This window comes from Xiphophorus maculatus, chromosome 23, assembly GCF_002775205.1.
Source record: "Xiphophorus maculatus strain JP 163 A chromosome 23, X_maculatus-5.0-male, whole genome shotgun sequence".
NCBI lineage: Eukaryota > Metazoa > Chordata > Actinopteri > Cyprinodontiformes > Poeciliidae > Xiphophorus > Xiphophorus maculatus.
The window spans coordinates 2,385,469-2,405,006 of NC_036465.1; the positions used below are offsets into that span (position 1 = coordinate 2,385,469).

Genomic DNA, 19,538 nt, shown 5'->3' on the forward strand with positions numbered 1-19,538 from the left:
CCCTATGTTCTATAAGGCCAATCTATATAATTATATATAAATGTATATACTGTAGTTAAAAACACAACATAAAATTTATTTGATTGTTGAATAATTATGCAAGTGACAAAAACCACAAAAAATATTATGTTTTTATAATTAGATTTTTCTTTTAATACAGCAAGTATTTATAAAATATTATTGCATTAAGGAAAAAAATGTTTTAGTTATTCTATTTTTAATTTTTTCTACCCTCTAAAATATTAAGCAAGTAAAATTGTTTGAATTTTATTTTGGTTATTCACACACATGTAGGGGTGTGTGTACAAGAACCAACACACACACACACACACACACACACACATGCTGAATGAAGTAAATATGCTCTTTAAATCTGGCATTTACCATTATGATCTAAGAAACAGATTCCAACTCTAAATGTCTACATTAAATTAAAAAATAAAAGCAGTTTTCTTCCCACAACTTCATCTTGATCCCATTAAATCTGAAACGGACACCAATTAGCACTGGGAAAACGTACGGGAGTAATGGATAGATTTTCTGATTGCAATCTTATGAGCCCAACGAGTGCCATAAAATAGAGTAAAGTGCTCAAACTTTTTAATTACACAATTTAAAGCAGCTTCCACCAGCCAATTAAAAGCAAGTGTTACTTTTTAGGCACTGTTTTTATATTTTACCATAGTCCAGAATGGTTGGAATGTTTTATAGGATCAGGGGAGCCCATTGGATCATGTTCTAAATGAGTTTTCTCCAAAAGTTTCAGAAAATAACACTTGATTATGCCTTTGTGACTTCCTTAATTGTGTTTACCACAGTCTGGAGGACTTCTTGGGATATTGTGGGGTTTTTTCACATCAATTTTGCATAGATAAAAAGGATAAAACTGAGATTTTTCATTTTGGTAAACAAATGACAAAATCCCTGCATCCATGTTCATTTTCCTAATTAAGTCTCACACTAGTAAACAGCAGCAAATCAACAAGGATATGAAGATTTTGTTACTTATTGTATTTACTAAAGTAGAGAGAAAGAAAGCTTCCACTTTTGTAAACTGAAGGAGTGTTTTTCCATCACTTCCACAATTAAGCAGTCACATTTTAAAAGAAAAATGTTAGTTAGACCTTTTCTCATATTACTGTCAGGTAAACATGTACATCATATTTCAGAAAAGTATCTAACATATATGCAACATTTGATAGAAAAAGCCTGTTTTCACTAACCAGGCCTGGTGTATTCTGCTGTCTCCTTGTGGACCATCTCCTTGACTCTGCCTCCAAACAGCATCCGTGAGGGGTCATGGTCGTAGGCCTGCAGGGTCTCGCTGGAACTGTACGATTTCTGAGTGGGAACACGACAGGCTCCGTTGTCCCGGTCCGTGGAGGAAGCTGTGTAGCGCCGCTCCCGATCCTTGTCTCTCTCACAGTCTCTGTCCCGCTCCCTCTGGCTCTTGGACAGCGAGCAGAAAGGCCGCTGCTCCCTCACCCTTTCCATGCTGCCGGCATGCTGGGCATCCAACTCCCTCCCTTTTGCTACTGACACTCTACTGAGGCGTTCACCACTGGATTATTTCACTTTCTTTCAGCTCCCCCTTCCTGCTCTCTCTGGACTATGATTCTCGTCCTGTGACTGATTTCCTCTCCAAATCCCTCCTCCTCACTTCTGAACCCCTGTCGCTCTTTTCTTCAGTCCATTCGACTGTCCACCTGCTGCACCTGGGGGGAAAAAAACGAGAGATGAGGAGAGGTAGCAAGGAGCTCCGATAACACTAATCCCACAGCTTCATCTTCAAAACCACACACTTATCTCGTTCTCACTGCCCCACCCCAACGCTCCCTCCACACTTCTGAAACTTCACCCATGAACACTTGACTTTTACTCTTGAACAACTTCCTCTTTGTTGTGCTCAGATGTTAAAAGTGGGTTTAGCTCCTGAAACTTGACTAAAAACAGTAAAAAGTCTTTTTGTCAATTTGTTCATCTGGAAAATATAAAACAATCTAAATTTACAACATACTAAAATAATATTACAGCAAATATTTTCATTCTGTTTAGCAGTTTTCATTTAAATACACAGAGGAGCAACGATAACAAGGGCGAAGACAAAGACTAATTAAAAATTAATAGCTCCTATATATATTTTGTTAGGCTGTGGCAGCTAAGTAAAAAAAATATAGGAGCTGATCCCTAAATTATTAAACCTTTTACTTATTGTGCTAAATATACCTGCACACAGTTACTTGTTTTTTAAAGATCTGTCTTGAATTTCTGCTTCCACATCACTAAAATGGAGGTTAAATGCAAGTTGTTGTTTTTTTTTTTTTTTTTGGAATAGTCAAGGCTCTGAAAAATCATAACAGAAAAGTGTTTCCTGGAAAACTGCCACTGATGGAGAGCAGCCGTTTCCCCAGAAACCTTTATGCATTTGCAACAGGAATTATTCATCGTGCGCCCAAACAAACTGAAGAGTGAGGAGAAACCTCACCTGGATCTGTGGTGGAATTCAACCCAAAGAGAGAAGCGATGAGAAGTTAACTTTCTGTCGAAGAAGGATTTTATTTTTCACTGTTTTATAGGAGAGGTGAAAAAATTGTGGACTGTCTTTCTAAAACTGTGTTTGAAAGAACTTCTATTCAGTTTGGATCTTAACTTTCGGTTTTGACCAAGAGACGATTAAAAATCTTCAATTCCTTGAATAACACGCAGATAGCCTTTTAGTGTAATACCAAACTGTAACTGTGCCCTCCTCATTTTGCCCCTTCATTCTTTAGTGTTTCATACCAAACTTCAGTCCCTTTTTTCGGGCTATCAAATGGTACCAGCAGTTGCGGTATAACCGCCAGGCAAATATTTTATACCACCTTTTACAACCAAATATATAAAATGATTATCTGCATAATTTTAATAACTTACTGTAAAGACGTGTAGTTATATGACTCCAATAAATCTCATCTAGCAGCAGAAGGTCATTCTGCTTATTTCAGTTGGATCAGATCAGCTCATAATCCTATGAGCCAATTGGATCAAATTGGGATAAGAACTAAAACAAAAATAACTGAATAGGGGTGGGCGATACTGCCATAAAATTATATCACTATATATATATATATATATATATATATATATATATATATATATATATATATATATATATATATATATATATATATATATATATATATATATTAAATACATAAAAATATCACAGATGATATTCCACGTTTTCTGCTTTTTCCTTTTTGGGGGGTGAGGGATATATATATATATATATATATATATATATATATATATATATATATATATATATATATATTTCCTTTCCTTTATAAAGTCACTGTAACAGAGTTACAAATGTCCCTTTTTGTCATTCATGCCACTCGTTACATCACTACATTAAGAATCTTCATATATATAAATATATACAAAAATCACACATGTTTAATGTCTGAAAGAAAATATAAAATTGATAAGTAGAAATAAAGAAACAGCCTGAAAACAGCTACAAAATGAAAATAAAAATACTTCGGTATACAATTAAAACATTAGTTTTACAAGATGTTAAGTTTCCCCCCCTTATGTTTATTTTTTTAACGCAAGCATTATGTGCCAAACTAAGAACCGCGTTTAACATTTTTATAAGAAAATATTCCTTTTAAAAATGCTCATCACCAAAATATACGCCAATAAAAGTCGCAAACAGTAAAAGTTTTTGCACATTTCCTAAACATCAGGAACTTGGTGACGGTCAGTGTTTTCAGTTTTAGCTTGCCACCCTCCCCCCAGCGCCGTTTTCATTACTTTACCAACAATGACTGAAGTTTGTTTCATAATTTTCTTAAAGGAACATCTGACTCGGGACACGAAGCAATAAAGCACCTTCAACTCTCACTTCTACTGATTTTTATAAATGTTTAGGAGTTAGCAGACGCCAGTAGCTACAGCAAGCTAGCTACAGCAAGCTAGCTTCTTCTATTTCTTAGTGTCGTTTCCTGGCGCGTCAAATTAACCGGTGCTTAACAAAATGGTCAGGAAATATTTCTCCTGTTTTATACAACTCGGTGGCCCTGAACATTGCGCTAAGTTATTTATTTTCGGGAAGACGTTTGTGTTTGATACAGTTTATTCGCCGTGGCAGATCGGTTCGTTTTGTGTAGTTAAGAGGTGAGCTGCTGCTGCGGTCAAAACACAACTGAAGCTACTGCGTTATACTTACCTTAGATATCAGCTAATTCTGTGAAATTCAGTCCAGTCCAATACAGACTGTCAACCAACTGACCAGATTTTTGGCGGTTCAGCCATGTTTGAGTTCACCTTTACAACTTCATATCGCAGAACGCGTGATGACGGGGTGACGTATTTACGCAATGAAATCACCATGTCACGATAAAATGTGACATGGTACATGTTGTTTGTTATATATATATATATATATATATATATATATATATATATATATATAAAGTTCATTCTCAAAGGTTATAGCGTATTTTAGGTTAACCTTGAAATTTTACTGAAAGCAGAATATCCCTAACCTTCCATGAAGTCCAACTGTAGCAAACAAGAGTTTTGTAAAATTATAATGATGTTTAATTTAAAAATCAATTAGCCTCTAATATGTATCATCATTCTATTCATCTGTTTAACATAAATTGTTTTTCCTTCACATAGAATGATGGATTATTGTACATTTAAGAAGACCAGGAGTTTAAACTAATTCCTTGAACTTGTTTTTTAACCATATTTTTTGAGACTAAGGGGAGCACCCATTGCCCGCACATTCAAATAAATAATGGAAAACCTATTTACAAAACAACTGACACACTTTTTCCTTTTTTTGTCTCTTTCTTTTGGAGTCCACAGAGGAAGGCCGTCCTGGGCAGGAAGCCATATTGCCCACCTCTGGATGTCTTATTAAAACTGAAGACATCGACAGTATTTTCAGAAAAAAAAGAAGTCTATTCATCAGTAAACAGGTTAACAAATTGAGCCGAACACACCAAGAAAAAAACCTCCTGATTTCAGGATCTTTCCTGTTTTTGTATGACCAGCCTGGCCTTTGACAGAAGTTGCTTATATGCACAGGAGCATCTCATATATCAGTTAAAATCTTCCAGCTGGTATAAATTCATAGATGACTTCCCAACTGTGCTCTGCAATGTGAACCAGGGGGATATGAATGTGACCAATCCCCTCCCCCAAAAAAATTATCGTGGAATGTGGAAGGGAGCTGTGGTGTGTCAGAATTGTTTATTACCAGCCATTTTCCACTGCCTCCTGACACACACTCACACACCACGAACTAAATTTCATTTCTCTCTTGGCTGAGCGGTAAGACTGGAGCATCAGACTCCATCTTTTCCCAAATGAGATCTACTTTGTTTCACATCAAGCATCAAAACATTTCAATGAAGCCAGGATAGTGTACCGTCACACTGCGAGATAGCGCCAGCCCCGGAGACTTCCCAAAACCTGGAGCAGTCACCGGTGCAGTGCAGGATGCAGGGATAATGAAAATTGTAAGCTCTTCCACACCTATTAAACTTCCTCCCCCACCTCCCAAAGTTGACTGATATGATTCTGTTTCCCTGAAGGGCTGAGATGCAATCAGCGACAGACTCTCCTGTAACCCTTCCACTCAACTCTCCACACTGCACCCCAAGCAGTTGTTTTTAGATGCCGCAAGCTGTCTCAATCACATCTCATCAGTTTCAGCAAATTGTACACACCCGTCCAGACGGGCAGATTAATGCATGGGATGAGTGTGTGCGGACACGCCCAGGAGCATCCCTGATTACGATCCTCGTCTTCTTTATGGACTTGTAAAGAGATTCGCTGTATGAAGAACAGCTAATGCTACAGGTCTCACCCACTAAGCTGCACTCTGCACTATAGTGGGATTTAGATTTGCGTCCTAATCAGCTATAAGCCCTTGAGTGACCAAGCATGGCCCTGTATAAACATCCCTGTATGACTGAGGATGGGATCTATTCACAGCTACTTCAAGTGTCTTGCTTGTATGTAAACAGCATTGCAAGACACCTGAGAGGTATTTGTGGTAGTCTAAATTATGTACAAAAGGTTCTAGACACTCTTGTTTGTGCTTCTGCAGTATCAGTAAAGTCTGAACTTAAATAGACTGAATGTGCAATGTCTTCATTGCAAAAAAATCTGCACCCAACCTCTCAAAAGAAACAAAGGCAAGAAAGTAAGGATTTGCCTGCTTGCTTAACTGTAAGGCAGGCCTTTTCACTTTCTACCTTCCTACCTTTGATCATGAAGCTGAATCAGGACAGTCAGTCACCCGTGACCATTCAGTAGAGGAGTCGACAATGCAAAATTAGTGTCACACAGAGGTCCTCCTGCGAGCCACTGAGCCACGGAAGAAGACAATTCATGAGCTATGTGGCGCAGCTCTACACACATCTCAACAACTCCCCTGCCAGTCGAATACCGTCCCCCCCGACACCTACTGCTGTCCTACACTTCTGCACTTCTTTGAAGCATAAACCATAAACCATCTGTACGATACAGTGAGGGGAAACGGCTCCAAGTCATTTGGCTCTTCAAGGCAGCTGAAGAGGTTTCAAGGGTCTGAGATTTACTTGTTTCATGTCTGACAACGAGTATTTTATTCATCAAAGATGTCCGAAAGGGAGTTTTATGCTTCTGATCTGGGATTTGAAAAGGATGACCAAAAGAGAACAAGCAATTTTTTATCTGATTTTGAATAACAAGTATGTTGGTTTTCTGAAAATAAACTGAAGAAACCTGGGTAATCTCCACTTTATTCATCAAAAACCCTAAAAATATTATTTGATGACACAAGAAAGGGTGTTTAAAACACAGGGCAACTTTGTTAGCAGCTCTACAATTAGTCAACTCATTAGGGCTGAAATAATTAATTAACCAATTAGTGAAGATTTGTGTGCAATGTTTGGGATTCGTATAACGATAAATCCCACTTATTCTCTCAGCTTTTAACACCAAGAGAAAACATGTTGACAAAACGTAATTTTTTTATTTATGTTTTTAATTCCTGTAAAAAGCAGGAATAAAAAGTAAAGATATACTCAGTGTGACAATTTTTAAGATAAAGGATAGCTTTTGCATTATTCTGCCGCGAGACGGTCCCATATTCGATGATGATTGATGATAAGCAAACAAGCCCACACACGGCTCCCTATTGAAACATTTAAAGATGCATCAATCAACCAGTAGTGGATTTTTTGATTGGCAGGTCTGAAAAATTAAGTAAATGATCCTCATACCTACTAAATGATTCAAAGCTGATGTATCCTACCATATTTGGTGTATAATGGCACCACCTCACATCACGCAAGTCTGTGCTCTGTTTGAGCTAAATAAAGATCAGATAAAGGTTAGGAAAATATGTGTCTATGCATAAATAGAGATAATCAGTCAGTCTGGGGATTAGCAGATCTGACCTTAAAGAGGACCAGAAATCGGTCTAGAAAAGCCTGATTGGCGCTTCTCTTGATTTGTGTCTGAACTGTTATTAGTGCTTACGAAGCATTATTACTTTTCCAGTTAAACCCCTACGCACCCTTCTTGAAACTAAGCTCTGCCAACCTCAGCTTAGAAAAATAATGTTGGGGTGCTGTGGTGGCGCAGGGGCAAATCACAACCCATGTATGGAGGCCTTTGTCCTCGTGGCGGTAGCTGCAGGTTCAATTCCCGGCCTGTCGACATTTGCCGCATGTCTTCCCCCTCTCTCATTACCCTCTTTCCTCTATGCTGTAACTGCGAAGTAATTTCCCTGCTGGGATGAATAAAGTACTTCTGTTCTATTCTATTCTAAATTATTTTTATTATCTTGTCTGATACAATCTGATGAGGGTAAAACAATAAGTGTAGCAGCTGAAATCCAGCTGGTTTATGCTTGTTACTTTAGCACACAAAGCATTTTACAAAACCCGAGTCGTCACTGCTGACCGGACTGCTGAAATTGCAAATATTCACCAGGCTTTTTGCCCCGTAATTGTATTTTCACAGGGCGGCTTTACATATCAGCTCAGATCTTCCTGTGTCTGACCTCTGTAAATAATGGTAATAAAGAGTGTACTTGTCCGCACTGGTGTGTCCCTCCAAGACAATTCACCTGCCACCAAGTGGCCCGTCTGTTGCCCCTCACCCCCCACATCGTGTTGCTGGCTATTTGCTGGAGCACAGATCAGACAGCTCTCAGCCACGGGGAGTGGTGAGAGTGGTTGATGGAGCTTGTGGAGATCAGGGCTAGCTCGCTTTAACACAGCCAGCACCTCCAACAATAGCCGCCTCTGACAGCTTTGCATAATTCATCTTGTCGAGTTTCACTCTCTCTCTCTCTTTCCTCCTTGACGCTGCTCTCTCCCTCTCCTCTTTCAGTTTATCTTCAGTCCCTTTTTCTGTGCCTCTCGGCGCTTGGAGAAGGAGTGAGGGAGAACCAAGGCAGTGTTCCATCAGATGCCGCCTGTTTCCCCCTGACACCAGTGATTCTGGAGACAGAGGAGAGTTTGTCTGCAGGATGATTCCCAGACTGTGAATCCTGGATGCCATCTGAACCACATTGTTTCCCTTCTTTATTGAGGTTCAATGCCAACATCCCAGGCTGCAAGAGAAATTTCTGAACTGCTGTCTCAAATTAGAAAGAGAACACATTTCTTTCACTGGTTAATTGAATTGGAAACATTGATGGAAATTATATTATATATATACAGTATATACAGTATATTACATTCCTTAAAACTTTCACTGTGTCCTGACAGTATAACATGAGAGAGATAATCTGTGAAAACAGGTTGGTCAGAAACAATCAATAAGAGCCAGGAGGAGGGGTTTAGCACCATCAGTCATGGTTGTAGATGCGCTGCAGCTGTGCTAATGATGGAGAAACAACTTACAGGAAAACTATTTATCCATTCTCATAGGTGGCCATTCCAACTAGTCTAAGCTTTCACTGTAACCTATGAAGGAGCTGTAGCCTAGCAGAGTGCAAGGTCGTACACAAACATAAGTAACAGCTTAGACCCTCCTCCTGGCTCTGATTGGTTGTTTCTGGTGTATTTCTGCAGATGGCTGTAGGACCACAGGGAGAAGAAGAGCTTGATTTTTTTTTTTTGGATTATTAGTCTCAAACTGTCAGGAATAGTGACAGTTTAAAAAAAAATTGAAAACATATTTTTTTTAAATAGTTACCCACTGCAGCTTTAAAACTAAGAAGAACAATAACATTTTGTAAACTGCACCTTCACGCAGAAGTAAAAGTGCTGTTTGGTCATCAAATAAATTTTGTACCAGACATAAGGAAACAAAATGCAGAGTCTCAGAAAGGCTTCAGCAGCAACAAAGCAGTCAGTGTCTATCCAGGTGTTTCTGAACTGTTACTGAACAACTTCTATCCCCTACAACCATCACATAAAGGCACAAAAATCTCTATGAAGAACACAGGCAACCCCTAACAACTAATGATGCAATATTATGGTTTGCATTATTAAAGTGGTCGCCTGCTGTGACTGAAACTTTGGTACCTCAGTTGCTTTAAAGGTTGAGACAAGACATACTCTTTCCCCCAATGAATTTGTTTTTGGCAGTTTTTGCTCCACTGGCCAAAGGCAACGCGGATGAACTTGCTTAAAGAGTTTACAGCTATAGACGTAGCTGAAAAAAAAAACATTCACTGGGATGGAAGGAAGGATTCTATGGTAGGAAGCTTAATACCATAACACCTGTGGGCGTGTGTGTGGGCGTGTTTGTGTGTGGGTTAACATGTCACTCCAGCGTGTTACAGACTGATCACAGGTCTGTAATGACACATATTCAAGTTTCTGCCATTCCATATCTCCTTTATTCTGCAGTGAGTGGGAGACAGAATCGTTATGATGTGTAAAAAAAACTGATTCCGATTTAGTTCCTTACTTGTCTGAATGTTCCAACTGAAGAGATGAATCAATTTTTGGTTTCAAATCTGATACAGACATGAATCAAACCAACAGAAGAGAAATGTTCTTAGTTTTTTTCTAAAATTTGTTTTGCTTTTGCATGCCAATTAAAAACAGCATAATGATCAATTGTCTGACTACAGGGAGTGATTGTTGTCCCACATTAAAAAGAAGGTTTTATACATGGTTTTGTACCCAACATTGACTATGTGTCAATTCATGCCAGCTGAGAGCGTCTGGTGCCTACTTTGATAGCCAATTTTATAAACTAAGTAATAAATAATATCTACCAGTAAGGGTGTGCCTACATTTATTTTTGGTAGAATCAGGGATGTTAATGTTCTAACTTTAGATTTAACTGGTTTTATACTAGATGGTAAAATTGTATTAATAACACCTTACTGTTAAAAAAAAACATGAGAATCTTTACTCAAAATAAGTACTGTATATCAAATGGTTGTTGTCAATATGATTTTCAAATTATTCAAATAAATTACTTAGTTTTATCTTTTAATTTTTTCTTTTGTTGCTGCAATCATAATTTTTTTCTGGAAATATGGTGATACAGTTTTACCAGTTTTATTCTACCAGGGGGGCACAGCTGGAAGAGTCCAATCCCAACTATGCAATGTGCAACATGTTAGATAAGTTTAAAAAATGGTTAGACTAAAACAAAAACCCAGAAACACATTTTGCTGGCTCCAAATTCCTCTGCAAATGTTTGGAGGGATGAGCTTACTGCACTCATGAGCGATGATGAAATCCTGCTCTGTGTTGGATTTCCTGTCTCTGAGTAAGATGGAGAATATTCACAACTGGAGTAAAGTGATGCAAATCTCTGATACAGTCACTTCAGATTATTCCACGCTTCTGGGACTCGAAGCTTCAGCCCTCATAGATGCGGCACATTTAAAAGATAAACAACACCATAGTGAGAGTGAAAAACAAATGATAAAAAAAGCAGAGTTGAACCCACATCATTCTGTTTTTCTTCTCCTGTCTTGTCCCTCCCTGCTAAATCATAGCGGTCAACATCAAATTCTCACTATTTTATTGCTCCGCATTGTTGTGTGTGAATTAAATAATGAAAAAAATTGTATGTGCCAGTTCTAAGATAACATAATAAACAGCATAATAAGCTGAGCAGGGATGTTCACAAATCCCTCAAATAACTCTTCACCAGCAACTCATATGAGTTCTGCATTCACTGAATCTTTTAGTGGGGAGAAGAAAAAAGAAATAAATAATACGAAAACACAGTCAAATTCAGTTTTTGAAATGTAATTGCTATGTGTGGACAAGTGGAATAAAAAAAGGAGCTTTTTTAATGTTTCTTTTGCAGTGGCTGGATCCCAAATGGTAATAACAGGTTATTCAGTGAATTCATACATACAGGCAGCTGCGTTTATCTGTAACCAAGGCTACAGATATTGAACCCAGCTCTTATCAAAATAGGTGCTTCCTTCCGTATCACACAACCAATTACGCTAGACAGTCTTAATTCATTGGGCCACAGCCTGACTCTGTGATATCAGCGCAAACGCAACGCCTGCTTCACATATGGGATCTGAGGAAGTAATGCAGTTCATGTGCATTGGCTTTATTGAGAACCCTGCAAGACAGCATCAACAAATTGCCAGGTAATGCTTACTCAGAAAAAAACAGCTCCACGCTGTGTAAAACAAATTCAGCCGCGCAGACCTGTGGCAACTTACAGACAAAATCCATGATCGACCCATTGTTACGGAAATAAATTAAATTGTAGTAATACCGCGCCTACAATGTGATGACGGGAAAGAGCAATCTCAGTGCCACGGAGAGGCAGTGCAAGAATGAAAGCATTTATGTGCACAATAAATCTGGTAAACAAAGGAGAATGGATTTGACTGATTGAGAGGAAAATAAGGGAATCATTGATCAAATATAATTTATTCTGGGAAGAGTGGATTTTTAATTGCGAAATTCTCAATCAAATATCACTCGAGCTTGTCTCTAACCTGGACATCTTCTGCCGGATCCTATTCAAAGAGCACTGAGACACAAGCTGAAGATCAGGACTGGAGTTACATTAGAAATGCTGTGAGCATACAAACCTGGCTAGCAGATAAAAATTCAAATACGGAGAGCTATTCCAAAGTGCTGACACCGGGTGTCATTCAAATGCATCGCGCATGATTGTACCACAAACTAACCCTTCCTCCTTTAGAAAATGCAGGGGCAGATGGAATATACACAGCAATCATAACAGTCGCAGACAACAGACTGGCGGAAAACTTCAGTCATGACTACTGCAATGGGAATGCAATACTCCATCGCTGCTGCAACTACGGGAAACTATAAAATCTGACCAAATAAAGACGCTGATGTTCTGCTAAAAATACAAATTCACATAAATGGTCCAAAATAAATCAATATACTCTCTTCGGTGGTATGAAATTAGAGCAGGTACACACTGCAGACACAGAATGAAAACTCATATCGAGTGATTTTTTTTTTTTTCTTTAAGCAATTGTGCCGCATAAACAATACAAAAAGAATCTAGATGGTTCTATTCTTCGCTTGTCAGCATTTTAGGGAGTATGTAGGTCATGATGGCACACTAAGAGAATACAGAAACACACTGCAGGCCTTATAAAAGAAACATCAATCTGAAAACTCATTGCATTGTAGAGGTTTCAACTTTCAGGGGAAAAACTTAGAAAGTCTGACCAGCAACGATTGGCCAGAGAGCAACTCCTGAATACACATCATACGCCTCTGGAAGTCAAAGATTGCTGACCTGTATACTATTACACTGTCTGCGAGGCTCCAGCTTGTACACTCTTCAGTCGACTGATATTCCATATTTTCTTTCTCTTCACCCTTCTGAGAAAATAAAAAGCCACAGAGAATGTGTTTCTGACTGGCTTCACACGCCCTACTCATCATCGCCCTTCGTCACCGATCAGACATCAGGCTTTCAGCATCACAGAGGCCGTGTCGACTGAATTATTGAGGCCATCAAGCGGCTTCATTGACAAGCTCTGCTCCCGCCCAGCTTCCCACTGGGCTGTCCAGGGGTCACAAAAGACCAGACCTGAGGTCTTTGGCAGGCTCAAGCTATCCCTTTTTTCAGTGCTAACGCTGCTTTGTGAACATGCAGAAACACCAATGTGATGCAGAAATTATGTAAAACAAACAAAAGTGAACTGCAGATGGAAGAAAAGCATAAATAAAAAGAAACTATTTTGAATATTTTTTCCATTTCTAGGCAACCAGTAACAGTGACCCCTGACACCCTTAAAATGTTGAACAGTTTGTGAATTCATATATAATTCCAGTTATATTCACAAAAGCTGAACTTACACACTGCTCTGGGCAATTTTCACAAACAGAGAACACGATGAAATTCTATTTTATTCTCCCTATGACACAAGTAAGTGCATTTCTTTTTGGCTCTCCTCACCAAGCCTCAGCCTGGAACATGCAGGGAGAGGTTTTCTGTTTCAAAGTCAAGCCCACTGTCCAATCTTTCCGCCTGGTCCTGACCCAGAAAGCCCACTGGAGCCCGCTGAGCCATAAATGGTAATCTGTAGGCTACAACAGTGTGAGGTGGCGCTACATCCAGAACTGGACCAGCAGGACGGTATCCTGTGGTTGGTGGCAGGTGGCTTTAATCCCAGCATGCTTTGGCCACAAAGACTCCAATCAACCCTCCAAAAAACAGAGCTGTCATGCTTGAATATCTGCTTTTCTTGATTTTAAGCAATCCAGCTGCAGAGTGGCTCCCGCATCATCACAAACAATTACCAATTTAGTTGTTGAGTCTGCAAACGCCTACGCACGGCATCGCCACCGACACGTTTGCACGCATGTGTGCGATAAGATGCAGGATCAGTTTATGTTATGAACAAAGCAATAAATCATGCTAGGCATTGCACAACAGCCATCAGACAGCTACAATAGCCATTGCCTTGAGAACACTCATCCGTCCTGTTCAATCAGAGCCCAATTTCTGATGTATCGCATCAACGTGGAACATTCATCTTTATGTGAATAAAAATCCCCATTTATATTCTTAGCTGTCTCAAGCTTCTCTGTAGTGAATCTATCAACATATTTATGAATTGGGTAAGAAATAAATATGTTATACACAAAGCGGTTGTGCATAAAGCATATGCCATGTTTTTTATGGTGTTTTCTGCTTTCCTCGTGCAGCAATACAATGTAGTTAAGGAGCATGGTAATGCATCAAGTGCTGTCACTAAATATCCCTTCTCTAAGCACATTTCAAGAGCACGCAATCCGCTCCCTTCCAAATCCAAGGGTGACTTTCAGCAATAATTTGGCAACTTGCACAAATCCCACACACCACCTTTTCCTTTCATGATGCTTTCTAAACAGGATCAACTTTGTTGCAGGTGGGCCATCACTGTGCTAAATTCAAGTAATCCTCTGACTGCAGGGCTTCCGAGTGGGAAACGACTATTGTTTGATGGGGGTTACATCGGTTATGTTAAACTCCAATCGACCTAAAGAATGCACTATAGCGTGCTATGCAAGCACTTTTCCACTATTCATCATGATGCCGCTCTGCTCTCGTGGGAGTGAAGGGAAAGTGCATCAAGAGAAAGAAAAAGCAGGTGAAAGAGAGTACAACAGACGATAGCAGAGCAGGATTTGTGTTAATAGTAACAGATTAGAGGGCAGCAATAATGTAAAGTAAATACAACGTGGAAGCAATCCGTCGAGCCTGGGGAACTGGTGGTAGTTTGTCAGGCTGCATTAACCTTCACATGTTTGCTCCGACGTGTTGAAACAGGCGACTCGGCGACGATGTTTGGCATATCAAATGTTTTAATCCCAGAGGTCATCTTGTGCCACTCTCAGCACCCGCAAGTAAAAAAAAAAAAAGTGAGATACTGTATATGCAGGTCTGAGCACGGACTGTTCTTCCACATCACTCAGGTGTTCGCAGGACGAATCATCCTGACTGCTTTTTCTAGAAAATAAAAAAAACTGTGTAAAGCCAGGATTCAACTTGGGATCATCAGACAGAATATTACATTCTCCACAGGAATAATGAAAAAGGGAATTATCTAAGAAATAAACAATGTTGTGTACACAATTCTTCTAATATTTCTGAATTAACTAGTATACAGTTTTAAACTCAAAGCATGGATTAAAGAATCATCCACAGAACTTCCCGGAATTCTTCTATGAAAATGAAGTCACCTGCTTCAATTAGTTGACTGAAAGTCAGTGACGTTAAAAGCTGAGGAATTAGATTAAAGCCTCAATAAGAGGTCACAGCAGAAAATGTCTCAGTGCTCGATGCGTAGCCATCTGCCAGACTACGGCGCTCTCCATAAATAGTGAACTCCAGCACGTTTTCTCTACAGCTGTGCTAAATGTGTTGATGGACAGAGAGCAACTGGCATCCTTCTGAATCCAGGTGTGTTTCTGAATGTGTCAACACAACGTGTCATTTATCAGTACACTCTGGCAGCAGGAAAAGAGTCGTATAGGAGCCTGGTTGATGTACAGGGAGGCCAGTTCCAGTTATGATCAGTGCCTCTGTACAGGAGATGCGACTGTCGTGCCCCTACGGGGTGCCAGAAGAGACAGATTGTTGTCTCTGGGAGTTTATTGGTTCTCATAAAATACTTGCCACGTCTTCCTAAACTTATTTTTTCATCCTCGTAGAAGTACATGTCATGATTTGCAGGGAGGTTGGCGTGAACGGAGGGGCAACAAACCTTTCAGCGAGCATAATTCACCACACACGCCCCAAGTAGTGAAACTCTGCATTAGTTTATGATTCCAGTCTTTGTCAGACATGGAGCATAAAACATAAAGTGGCCTCAACTGTTGTAGTTCCTCAATCACACTGGGGAAAAAAGCCATAAATCAATTTAGTTGAACAGATATACTTGTCTTCCTGGGTTATCATGTGGACTCAGATGCATGTTTTGGAGATTGTGTTCAGCCTGATCCATGTCAGAGTTCAATCAGATCAACGTTTCTCTCCATGGTAGTCTGAGCACCATTCAATGTTTAAAACCACAAGATAAGGGGGAGTAACCAGAAATCTTAAGTATCTTGTGTAATTGCAATAAAAAATTATTAAGTTGAGAGAAAAGATCACAGTTGTTTCTTCTACGGGAGATGTGGCCGAGTTTTCACCGGTTAGGCTCATCTCAGACCTGAGCAGCTTCGGATCTCAAGACTTGTTTCAGAACCAACAGACGGCTCATGTTAGGATTTTTCACCAGATCTTAAAGCTGAAAACCCAAACTATGGACTGATGAGTGTAAAAGTCAAATGGCTCTTAATTAAGAGTGAACTGAGTAGTTAAGTTGAATCACATATGAGACTGATTGATTTTTCTAATCACAATAAGTTTTTGTTATTTTATTTTTTTAAATGGGTCAGCCCAGGTTTAAAAAGTAAGAGAATAGGATGAAGGTTGGTCTCATTCATCATTATTGATGGTTTAATGATACAAAACATCAAATGACCATGTGTAATGTGTCTTCATTTTTTAGTATTCCCACTCAATCTTTAAAATATGAAAATTTGACACCGCTTCTAAATCAAAGAGGCAAACTCTGCGTTTTATTATTAAACTTCATATTGCAAAGCAAACCCCCAACCGAAGCTGATCGGGAAATATCGTGTTCTCATTAAAACAGGATGACTTCCGCAGCTTAAAAAAAAATAATCAAAAATCAAAGAACATAAATTTAATTCATATTTATCAGCGTGGAGATGGAAAATGGGACAGGGATCCCAGCAGGTTGCGGCGCTGCCTCTTGTCAAAGGATACGGAATATTACAGAAGAGCAAATCCGGCATGTTTACAGCACAAATATATTGTGATTTTTTAAATTTACTGTTGTTTGGATTTGTAGAATAGTGTTAATATGGAATAATAAGGGATCACTGACCTGTAAGGAGCTGCTGCGGGTCTGTCCGAGGCGCATAAACTTCCAGCGGTGCGCTTCGCTCCCAACTTGCAGGCAGCAGCGCGCACAATAAACCGCGTGTGCAATTTGGCAACGAGTTTATTCTTCTCTCTTCTGCACACACAAAAAAATCACCTCTCAGTCTGGTTCCAGACGCGGAAACCGATGCGCACGTCTCGGAGCAACAGACTTGTGTCCAGCGCTGTGGATGTTGTGGCGACGGAGCGGAGAGCTTGAGCTGCCAGCTCCGACAGAAACGTGTTTCTGCTCCGAAATCTTCCCAGTCCTCCCGGCGAATCAGCTCAGGCAGTAGTTCCAGCAATACATCTGTCCTCCCCCCTCAGGAGATAACACGGATATACATTTCCTGTCGCCAAGCAGCTGTGCAGGAAATTTAGAGGGGAGAAAAAAGGATAGAAAAAAAATTCCTTTCCTCACTCGGTAAGGATGCGGATGCTCGCCATCCGCTCCGCTGCGCTTTTGTCCGATATGCACTTGTCAGCTGGGAAGCTGCGCATCCCGTCCTCAGCCTCAGCCTCAGCCTGTTCTCTGTCTATGAGCACCGGGACAGGCCGTAAATACAGAGGAGGGTCAACTCTGACCTCCAGCCTGTGAGCAACAAGCAAACGGCGACACCTGTAAACAACAGGAGGAGCTTCATTAAGAGAAAACTAACTGGACGTCTCAACCCGAAAAATTCATTTGATGCAATTACATCCAAATTTACTTAAATGGAAAAAACATAAAAATCAAACAGCAGATGTGGATTAACTGTGATCAGGCCACCTGGCTGCTCTCCCCCAGCATCCTCTCCTCCTTTTGTTTAGAGAAGCAGTTCATTAAGCTTACAGTAGACCTGTAAGGACTCCCAGCCTTTTAATTGGATAACTCTCAAACCTGCAGTTTCTTACCTTCAGTCAAACAAGGGAAAAGCCAGATTGATGTAAATAAATGTTATTTCTTAGCAGCAAACGCAAGCAGCTAAAGGTTACCCAAGCTGTTAATTAAACTGTTAGATAAACAAGGAAGCCTGAGCCTCACTGTTCAAATTGAAATGTTGCTTGTGGGTAAAGCTCGATTCATATTGTTTCAGTCCATCCACCATCTGTAGCGCATCCATCAGCTGTAGAATGGATACAGTACAAAATATGCAGTTTAACTCCATCAATCAAAACCACCAAAAATGAAGTCGCTGAAGCCTCTGCTGCCATGGACTCTGGGTGCTTGGAAATCTTTAACATAGGAAGTAGTCCTGGTCCACTGCCTTGTTTTCTTTATTTTCACTGTCGCCACCTGCTTGCTACAATCAAACAAATATTATTTTAAAAATAACAGTTACTGAACAAAAAGAATGATTAAAACAAATGAACAAAATATTAGAATTTAAAACAAGTGAAATTAATTCAAGTAGAAATAAAATATAGGTGAAAATAAAATAAAATAAACTTATGCCTTAAGACGTATTCAGTCATATATGAAAAATTTTCAACAGTTTTGAAACATTCATTTATTTCACTACGCAAAACACATTCTATAGATTAATTACACACAGACTGATTAAAACAAACAGAGAAACAAAAAATCCTGTAACGAACTTTGAATTGCCTTGTTGCTGAACATACATTCAGACACATTCCACAGATTCAAAAGAAAAATATCTGCCAGAAATGAGGAATTATCGCAAAACTTTCGTATTTTTAACATAGTTTAGATATATTCATTCATGCTTTTATTACTTTAAACTGAATTATTATAAATAAGTCTGCCACCGTCTTAATTATCATGTCTGCAGTTTGTCCAAAATCCTGCTGTGTCCTGATCTCATCCCTCCAGCCTGAGCCGCTTTGCTTCAGCTCTCCAGTTATTTCTCAGTTCATTTTAAGGTTCTGTTGATCATGGGCAAGTCCCTCCAGACAGCTGATTCCAGTCATTTTCATCCACCTTCAAGAGCTCCCAGATCAACGGATAAACCTCTACCTGCCTGTAGACGATGTTTCAAACTCAAAGAAGACAGAATCTTTTCAGTTGCTGGTCCACTTCTAAGGAAACACATTCCTTGATGTTTAATGGGCTCTTTCCATCCCTGCCTTTAGTTCAAGACTGAAATCTGACATTCCAAACCTTAGGAAGGATCAGACATGAAATGCTTTTTAGAAAATTTTTGAATTGATAAAACTCCAACTGTTTATTATAGTTATCTGCTTGCTTTTAATGAAAGAAAGCAAAAAAGTAATTACTTAGGTTTCTCCTTTTTTGAACCACAATCAGTATCATCTTCAAGAAAGTTGCTTTTGTAATAATCATAACTAATAATAAAACATTTATATGGATTATAAAACAAATGGCTAAAGCAGCATTTATCACTTTCACCATTCCCAAAAGTATTTTTTGCTACATTTTTAGAGATAAAATAAACATATTCAGTAACTTGTTACTCAATAGAGCAGATTTCTGAGGAAGGAATAAAGTTTGATAAAGTATATTGTATCAAAAACTATACATCTGGAATTAAAGGGTTAATTTGCCATTGTGTATTATTAGTAATAGTAGATTTTTGTTGCTTTTTTTATTCATTGTTAGTATTCCTAAAAACAGTATAAAACTCTTTGTTCAATGAGATCTGTATTTGAATGTATTATATAAATAAAAATAT

General features: G+C 39.1%; 1 protein-coding gene across 7 annotated transcripts in view; it reads right to left on the reverse strand.

Annotated features, from left to right (window-relative positions):
• The window catches only part of LOC102218607 (teneurin-3), a 188,605-nt gene extending 170,914 nt beyond the window's left edge, over positions 1 to 17,691 (reverse strand). For 6 of the 7 annotated variants that reach the window (XM_023328552.1, XM_023328551.1, XM_023328550.1 and 3 more), the window contains exons 1-2: positions 16,868 to 17,691; positions 1,224 to 1,715 (exon numbers count right to left, since the gene is read on the reverse strand). In XM_023328552.1, coding sequence (XP_023184320.1) covers positions 1,224 to 1,494 — 271 coding nt within the window. In that variant the 5' untranslated portion in view covers positions 1,495 to 1,715; positions 16,868 to 17,691. The remainder of the gene's footprint in view (positions 1 to 1,223; positions 1,716 to 16,867) is intronic. The other variant, XM_023328547.1, reaches the window with a different exon arrangement.
• Positions 17,692 to 19,538: the final 1,847 nt, after the last annotated feature.